The sequence below is a fragment of the Octopus bimaculoides genome, chromosome 7, assembly GCF_001194135.2.
Source record: "Octopus bimaculoides isolate UCB-OBI-ISO-001 chromosome 7, ASM119413v2, whole genome shotgun sequence".
Taxonomy (NCBI): Eukaryota; Metazoa; Mollusca; class Cephalopoda; order Octopoda; family Octopodidae; genus Octopus; species Octopus bimaculoides.
Window position 1 is genome coordinate 45198282 of NC_068987.1, and position 9492 is coordinate 45207773.

At 36.2% G+C, this 9492-nt stretch overlaps 1 protein-coding gene across 1 annotated transcript in view; it reads right to left on the bottom strand.

Annotated features, from left to right (window-relative positions):
• Positions 1–8813, bottom strand: part of LOC106870891 (N-acetylglucosamine-6-sulfatase) — a 42718-nt gene extending 33905 nt beyond the window's left edge. Inside the window, exons 1-4 of the mRNA XM_014917130.2 lie at positions 8713–8813; positions 5821–6024; positions 4988–5053; positions 823–921 (exon numbers count right to left, since the gene is read on the bottom strand). Of these exons, the coding sequence (XP_014772616.1) occupies positions 823–921; positions 4988–5053; positions 5821–6024; positions 8713–8766 (423 nt within the window). The 5' untranslated portion in view covers positions 8767–8813. The remainder of the gene's footprint in view (positions 1–822; positions 922–4987; positions 5054–5820; positions 6025–8712) is intronic.
• Positions 8814–9492: the final 679 nt, after the last annotated feature.

Below are 9492 nucleotides of genomic sequence, written 5' to 3' on the forward strand. Positions count from 1 at the left end.
ACTAATACATCCTTTTGTTATTTACACCACCTGTCCTCGTCTGTTGTTGTTTTTTCGTATATTCTCCCATATATATATATATATATATATATATATATATATATATATATATTTGTATATATGAATGTGTATGTATATGTGTGCATGTATATATATATATGTATGTATGTAGAATATTTAATAGAGAATTAAATAATATAGGCTTGTTCATCCATGCACTTTATACGTCACAAAATTACCAAATTTTAAAAATATCTACTCAACAATTCTCAACTCATGGCAGTTAATGGGTTACACCAGGACACTTACCATGACATCAGCAAGACATCATTAAAACACTCACTATGATACCAATAAGATACAATGACATTGTTAAGATACTCACAATGACAGCATTAAGATACATGCTAAGACATCATTAAGATACATGCTAAGACATCATTAAGATACATGTTAAGACATCATTAAGATACATGTTAAGACATCATTAAGATACATGTTAAGGCATCATTAAGATACATGCCATGACATTGTTAAGATACTCACAATGACATTGTTAAGATACTCACAATGACATTGTTAAGATACTCACAATGACAACGTTAAAATACTCACAATGACATTGTTAAGATACACACTATGACATCATTAAGATACATGCTATGACATTGTTAAGATACAAGCTATGACATCGTCAAGATACACGCTATGACAACCTTAAGATACATGCTATGACATCCTCAAGATACATGTTATGACATTGTTGAGATACATGTTATGACATTGTTAAGATACATGCCATGACATCGTTAAGATACTCACTATGATATCAGTAAGGTAGTCAATGCTGTAGTTACTGCCATGTTTTTCCAGTACACCATCTGTAGACATACTATAATTATAGTATTTAGAATTGCCAACCTAATCAAAGGAAAAAGAAAGAGATGTTCAGTTTTCAGTAAATAATCACCACCATCTTTACTAAAATCAGCATCACAGTAACCTTGCATGAAACTGCTACAATCCCCACCTCCCAGTAGTTGACAAGTCCTTATTTTATCAACCTTGAAAGGATAAAAATTTTGTCAAATTTGAATCAGGGTATAACTGCAAAATACAAAGCATTTCTCTATTCATCCTCAACTCTTTATATGATAACATACTTGTGAGTATACCTTGGCACTTCACCATCTCTCTCCGCCTCTCTCTTACACTTTTGCTGTTTCCTACTCTCTCTCTCTCTCTCTCTCTCTCTCTCTCTCCCTTCCCTCTGGCTGGGTAGCCATGTATTTCCTCTACAGAAGCACATCTATTTCTGCCCTCATTCTTAATCACTCTCTCTCTCTCTTCACTTGCTTTTCTTCTGACTAGGTAAGCAAGTATCTCCTTTACATCAGCACACCTGTTTTTGTCCTCTTTCTTTTATGTTTCTCCCTCTCTCTCTTCCTCTTCTCTCTCACTGGGTAACCATCTACCCCCTCTATAGTAAGATACCTATTTCTGCCTCTCTATTTCTCTGTCACACTCTAACCTTTCATCATCTGATACTGGAACACCTCCTCTATTGCCCCCCCCCATTATAGCAAGACACCTGTTTGTGTCTCTCTGTCACACTCTGACACAAGTTCCCCTCCGGAAATTCCTCTGTGCTGGTGCAACATAAAAAGCATCCAGTCCATACTGTAAAGTGGTTGGCATTTGGAAGGGCATCCAGCTGTAAAAAAACCATGCCAAAACTAATCTTGCCTGTGTTAGTGCCACGTAAAAAGCACTGAGTCCACTCTGCAGAGTGGTTGGTGTTAGGAAAGGCATCCAACCATAAAAATCCTGCCAAAGCAGACACAATAGCCTGGGGTAGTTTTCTACCTTGCCAGCTCCTGTCAACCATCCTACCCATGCATGCATGAAAGATAGACATTAAATGGTCATGATGATGATGATGATGATACAGTCTCAAATGAGAAAGTCACTATGAGAGGTACAGAGAAAATAGCAAAGTACCATGACCTAGGCATTGATTTACAGAAGCTATGAAAAGTGCAGCTAGTTATAGGTGTATTAGGAACAATCCCTAAAGATTTGAACATATGGACAGAGAAAATAGGCATAAGGCCTAGTTTAGTTATTAGGGACAGCTATAGGATGGTTCTTAGCATCTAAAGGTTACTTGTAGCCTGATGATAAGAATTTTTCTTTCTCAACAGTTTAATTTGTTGTGCGTAAATGAAATAATAATAATGGCTTAAAATTTTAGTACATGGCCAGCAAGTTGATTACGTAGAATCCTGTACTCAACTGTTACTCATTTTATCAACCCCCAAAGGATGAAAGATAAAGTTGACCTCAACAGAATTTGATCTTAGAGCACAAAGACAGAAGAAATGCTGCAAAGCATTTTGTCTAGCATGCTAATAACTCTGCTAGCTCACTGCCATAATAATAATAATGGTTTCAAATTTTGGCACAAGGCCAACCAGTTCAGGGTAGGGATTAAGTCAATTACATTGACCATAATGCTCAACTGGTACTTATTTTATTGATCCTGAAAGGACGAAAAGCAAAGTCAACCTTATTGGAATTTGAACTGAGAATGTAAAGACATGAAATGCCGCTATGCATTTTGCCTGGCATGCTCACAATTGTGCCAGCTTGCTCCAATGATAGACTTAAAATATTGTTGGGAAGGCTGAACATGAAATAAATGGTCTGATCTCAACAGTGTGGATATCCAGTAATGATACTGGGATGGAAGTTGGGAATAAAAAGTGTGGTATGCTTATAATACAAAAAAGCAAAGTAGTGTCAACTGATGGTGCAGAACTACCCAACGGTGACAAAATTTGAGACTGATGGATATAAATATCTGGATATTTTGGAGTATGGCAAAACCAAGGAGAGTGAGATGAAGGAAAGCTTTAGGTGGGAATATCACAGAAGAACAATATTAATTATGGGAATTAGATTCAATGGAAAGAACAAGATCAGGGCAATGAACACACAGGTTGTTTCCTTAATGTAGTATGGCACATTAGATGGACAAAGAACAAGCTTGAGGAAATGGATAGAAAAATCAGGAAAGTGATGACAATTAATAAAGAACTGTGCCCAAAAAGTGATATTGATAGACTGTATGTGCATAGGAAGAAGGGAGGAAGAGACCTCATAGGCCGTAAGATTTATGTTGCCAATGAGAATAATAGTCTGGGATGGTGTATCAGACAGCAGAGAGAATCCTTGCTTGCTACTGTTAGAAATAATAATACACCACCTACTGAAAATGTGATGTACCCAAAAACATTTAAGAAACAAGATGAAAAACAAAGAATAAACAATTGGAAAATGAAAACAATGCATGGGAAATACCTCAGAGAAATTGAAGGGAAAACAAGACCAACACCTGGAGATGACTAAGAAAAAGTGATCTGAAAGGATGCACTGAAGCACTGATATGCAGTTCCCAAGAACAAGCTCTGAGAACTCATTACACCAAGTTCCAAATAGATAAGAACAGTGAACTTCCCCTTTGTAAGATGTGACAGCAAAAACAAAACAATCTCACATACTGTGAGTGAGTTCAGCAAGCTGGCCCAAAAGCACTACAACATGAGGCATGATAACATGGCTAAGTTTGTTCACCAGAGACTGTGTGAAAAGCATGGTCTAGGTACAGCACAAAAACAGTACAAACATGAACCAGGGGGCATCACTGAGAACAATTAATATAAGATCCTGTGGGATTTCACAATCCAACGTGATACCCTAATCAATGCTCAGAGACCAGATATTATTGAAGTAAATAAAAGAGAAAAGGAAACCAAGATCATAGAAATTGCCATACCTGTGGATGTATGTGTAGATAACAAAGAGCTGGAAAAGATGGGGAAATACAGACTACTAAAAGATGCAATAGCAAGAATGTGGGCAATGAAAAGAGTAACAGTAGTTGTAGGCGTACTAGGATCACTAACAATAAGGTTCAAGAAATATGTCAGAGAAATTGGAATTGACACAAGGGCAGAGCAGGCCCCCAAAGCTGCTCTACTGGGAGACAGATAGAAGTTTGAGATTGATGCTTGGGTGTCTTCTGCAATGAGTTAGCATTCAAGTACCAAAGTTTATAATATGTGAAAAGAGACCCTATGAGAACCTCTGGCAATAGGTTGCTGTCTGTTTTCACAGAATCAATCAGAGCAAGTAAGACCGAGAGCTCTGAGAAGTAAAATAGTAATGATAATAAACTAACTGTGCTAATCATAGACATTATAACATACACTATCAATCTTAACTACTTGAGCCTCTATGTGGTAGGTAGCTCAGCATGTTAGAAATAAAAATCAGATCTCCCTCAAATCAAACCTTAGCATTTTAAATAAACTATACCTGGTAAAACAAAAACAAAAACAAAAAATAAAATTAGCATGACTAGAATACTTTTTGATCATTGGTCTGCTTATACAAGTCAGTTACAACTGAAGAGGTTTATGATCAATGATATTCCAATCCTGATCATTCCATACTTTCCTTGGTTATTGTATATTTACTACTACACTATGCAGTGTGCCCCTCTTTTCTGAAAATGTTAGGGTATAATTTGAAATGAAATTTGCCTGCTATTTCTACCAGTTCAAGTGGCCGTCATAGAAGCTCTCTTTAGTTTGTAAAGTATTAAAATATAATCCAGGATGAAGAAGGAATTAGTGCATATATTAGGGAGTGATTGTGAGTGATGGACAGTCTGAAGAAAGCACAGCTCAATGATGAATAAATAGATATAAAGGGCATTAAGAGTTTATAAAAGCTTGCCTGTTAAGTTTTTCCATTGGATTTATTGTGTATAAAGATAATGATGGTGGAAAATAATTAAAACAATTTCACTAGATTATTGTGTCTATCATAAATAAAGACTTTCAAATAACACAGTACCAAAATGAAATCACGTTAGATTTAAGGATTAACTAATCAAAAGTAATCTGTTAGCTTGTCTTACCAAGCCATTCCATGAGGTCCATCCAGGAGGGACATGCTTCACACCACCAGCATGCTTTTTTCCATACTGCAATGGAGAAAGAGACCAAATTATATAACAATAACAGCAAAAATAAAACTATAAGTTGTAGAGATGATAAAATCTCTGTGAAAAAAAACACATAAAATCAGAAATCCATCTGTGTAAAGGTATTGCTATGGATACAGAATTTAATTTCATTGTAGATTCTTGTGACATAGATGCTGTAAACTTGTATGATATAAATACACACAGTAAACTTTTATGTTGCTGCAGTAACAGGGTAAAAGAGTAGAGACCCCCTTCCGTTATGAATGACCATGGGATTGCACCTAGAAAGTTTCCCTCTGAGGCACCAGTCTGGGCAGGATTGTTTATGGAAGACCAGCAGTTGCCCATGCATACCATTCTCCTCTCTCCATGCCACCAATGTTATCCAAGGGAAAGGCAAAGGTTGATACAACTTGGCACCAGTAACATCGCAACTCATTTCTACAGCTAAGTGAACTGGAGCAACATGAAATAAAGTGTCTTACTTAAGAACACAACACACTACCCAGTTTGGGATTGAACTCACTATCTCATGGTTGTGAACCTGACACTTTAACCACTGAGTCATGCTGCAGTAACAACCACTACATTTTTATAATTTTTGATTGAATGCATTCAATATCAAACTTTTGGATTTTAAGGATCCAACATTACACTAATTACCATCAATACCACTTTTACCTAAACTTAACCATTACAATAACAATATGGTTTTAGAATAACGAAACAAAAAAGAAAATCCTATTAAGTAAAATAACTCTCACCTGATTCAAATATTTCCCTGCAAAAAATGTCTTGTAGCCATTTTGATTCAATTTCACCGGGAAGGCTTTTGGTTCAACATATTTCTGCCACAATGCACTACTGCAGTTACCAGACAAAGAATTGTTCAAAACTCTGTGGTTGTGGGTATACTGACCAGTTAAAAAACTTGACCGACTTGGACAACAAAGAGGACTAGTGACAAACTGCAAAAAGTTAAAAGTGCAAGTGAATATCAGAATATTATCATTATAAATAGGTGTGAACAATTACAGTTAACATGTTTGTGTACACTCAAAAACATGGAAAGACCTTCACAGAGGAAATTGTCTCAAGAGATATTCTCCTTATAAACAATAAAAGCACACTACTAGGTTATGAATGATGTGAATGGACCATAGGACATGTGCTTCTGTGTTGCCATGCTTATTAGCTATAGACTCACTTCATGTCTGTAGCTGATGAAGCATAATGCAGTGGAAATAGATGTCTTGCAGCCCAATGATGTCATTCATGACCCAGTGATATATTTTTCATACACATTGTCAATAAGGAGAATTTTTCTCTTGAGATAATTTCCACAGTGAAGGCCTTTCCATGTTTTTGAGTGTACAAAAACATGTTAAATATAATTGTGTACACTTACATTTCAATCAAAGCTGCTTCATGCACCTCCAGTTAATTATCATTATTACATTTTAACAGGTACATACATACAATAACTGTAGCAATTGTTTAATCCTGTATCAAAATAGTTGTTGTAGTTGTGACCATTTCATATTTTTCCAATGAACTACATCAGCTAATGTTTCTTACTGATAGAGGGAAATTTAGCTGTTAACAGACCAAACAGCTCTCCTAATCCAAATGTCTATGATTTTGGTAGAAAAAAGTAACTCACAGATAGCTAATAAAACACCAAATATTACAGTGCTGTACAGTGGTAAACCACACCATGATATATTCTGAAATGGTCAACTATGCATAGCTGCAAAGTGGCAATACTGAATAGAATTGGAAAAATCATAGAATTTATGAGGGCTTTCTAAGCTGGGTTCAAGTCAGCATTGGAAACATCTTGGAGATGACAGAACTCTGACAAGTAGACCGTCTCCAACTTGTGTCTCCAGAGTAAGCCAGCTTGTTGGGTTATCTAGTACATGTCAGCCATTGCAGCTTCAAGTTTATTTCCACTTTCTGTTACCCCAGTTTCAGTTTGGTCAGCTACTACTTTAGTTCTAAGTTGCCTACATCAACATTAATAAGTTGAAGAATATTTTCCTGTTCACTACTCCCAATGCCTGCATCATGTGCTTCAGACTGGTTTTCCAGGATGCTAATGACATTACTTTTGTTTGTCTGTAATTCTGCAGGTATTAGATGGTTGTTATATATGATATGTCTGCATACGTGGCTAGTTTGTTTGTATCAATATAATCATGGGTGTTGTTCCCTATCATTTCTCTCCAGATATTGAAACACTTCTCAGTTTTATTATGTCCTGGTTGGTTCAGTGCTGTGTATAATGCTGTCATGACTTGTTCACACTCCTCTCTCACCCACCTATTTTTTGCGGCTCTGTTGACTTTTATTTTATTTGAAGTTTGTCTTAAGGTGTCAGGGTTGATTTCTCAGTTCTGATTTTCCTCAAGATCATTTACAGAAGAGCTTGTTACAATTGTCAACTTTTCAACCTGAGGTTGGTTTCTCCTGAGGGACATATCCCTTGATGACCCTTGAGATGGATGGTGTGGTGTAATTTGCTTCTAGTATGTATTTTATAAGAAGAATCCATTTTAACCTTTCAAGTAAGAAATGATTATCATCACTACTCCAGATACATCCACCTCAACAAGCTTAGAGAAGTCTTCCTACTCTCATTTATTATTATTATTATTATTATTATTATTATAACCATCTTCATCATTATTACTATAAAACCTTTCTTTTATAAGCTTATTGATAGTTTCACTTTTACTTAAAAATACTCACTGAACCAAGATCCTTGACTTCTTTTCACACTTTTTGTTTATCCTCTGATACCCAACACCAAACATTCATATGGACCTCCAACCCTTGAGGATCCCCACTTTTCTAAGTATATTAATGCTATTCATCCACTTTAAAGAGATGACACACTAACCTAAATGCTTACACTGTTTGTGGAAGTAAGTTGAGTGACTGGTTAAGATATTGGACTACTTCTAGCAGTATGGCAGTTCAAATCAGCTTTACTCCACAATGCTTTAGTTCAACCAAGTATTGTATGGAAAAGGCACCATATATAGGAAACGATGTTAGCTATCTAGGGAGATCTTTCTAGTTTTTTAAAACACTTCATAATATAGAAGCAGGGCTAAGTATCAAATCTTAAAAGGAAGGCACTTGTAACATATATTATCATTGTTCCTCTGCATTTTCGGTTCAACTTCCACTAAGATCGAATTTAGCATTTATCACCATATGTGTTGATTATACACAATACAATAGTGTATTGAGAATTGATACAACTGATTCTATCCAACTTCTCTGCAAGAATTGATCTTGTGCAAATTGATATATTCTGCTTCTTCATTCTTCTGATTAGTGAAGCCAACTATGGACTGTTAGCAATGTCCTTTCAACATTCACACAACATAAAAAAAACTTGGATTCCTTGAGGATTTCTTGGATCAAACAGTAATTATAAACATGATCAGTAAAATCAACAGATGCTTATAAATGATCTCTTTTAATAAATCTTTAAACATGTTTTCATACATGTAAACATGTAGATGTTTGCATACATACATAAACACATATAGGTGCACAATCTCCAACATGGTCAATGTGGACAAGAGAATATGAAGACACACAAATACAAACACAGGTGGCACAAAAAGATTTCAACTCACCATGTTGTTGAATGTGATACCAGCATCACCTATTAATTTCTTTGTCTTCAACATTGGAGTCTGATGAAAAAGAATAGAATTAACATGATTACAAATTTTGGAGGACAAATGTCAGTCAGAACACATACAGTGTTGCAGGACATCATCATCATCATCGTTTAATGTCCGCTTTCCATGCTAGCATGGGTTGGACGGTTTGACTGAGGACTGGCAAGCCAGGAGGCTGCACCAGGCTCCAACCTCATCTGACAAGATTTCTACAGCTGGATGCCCTTCTTAAAATCAACCACTCCGAGAGTGTAGCGGATGCTTTTCATGTACCACTGGCATGGGGGCCAGTCAGGTGGCACTAGCTTCAACCACATTCAAATGGTGCTTTTTACATGCCAGTCAGGTGGCACTGGCATTGGGCATGACAATGATTTCAATTGACTCAACAAGTCTTCTCAAGCACAGTATATTTATTGCCCAACGATTGATGGGTACTCTTAAATGGGCCAGTTATGCGACGCTGGCATAGGCCACGGCTACGATCTCACTTGGTTTGCTAGGCCTTAGCACAGCGTATCTTCAAAGGTCTTGGTCACTTGTCATTGCCATTCTGAGGCCCAACATTCGAAAGTTGGATGTATATATAAATTCTCAATCGCAGAATAATGCTAATAATATAGCCTGAGAATTTAAAATCACTTCTTTAACTTTCTAAGACATCTCAATGCTTCTAAAAGCAAACTTCGTTTGTTTATATACGTTTGTCGTAATTTGAATTTGTCGTAATTT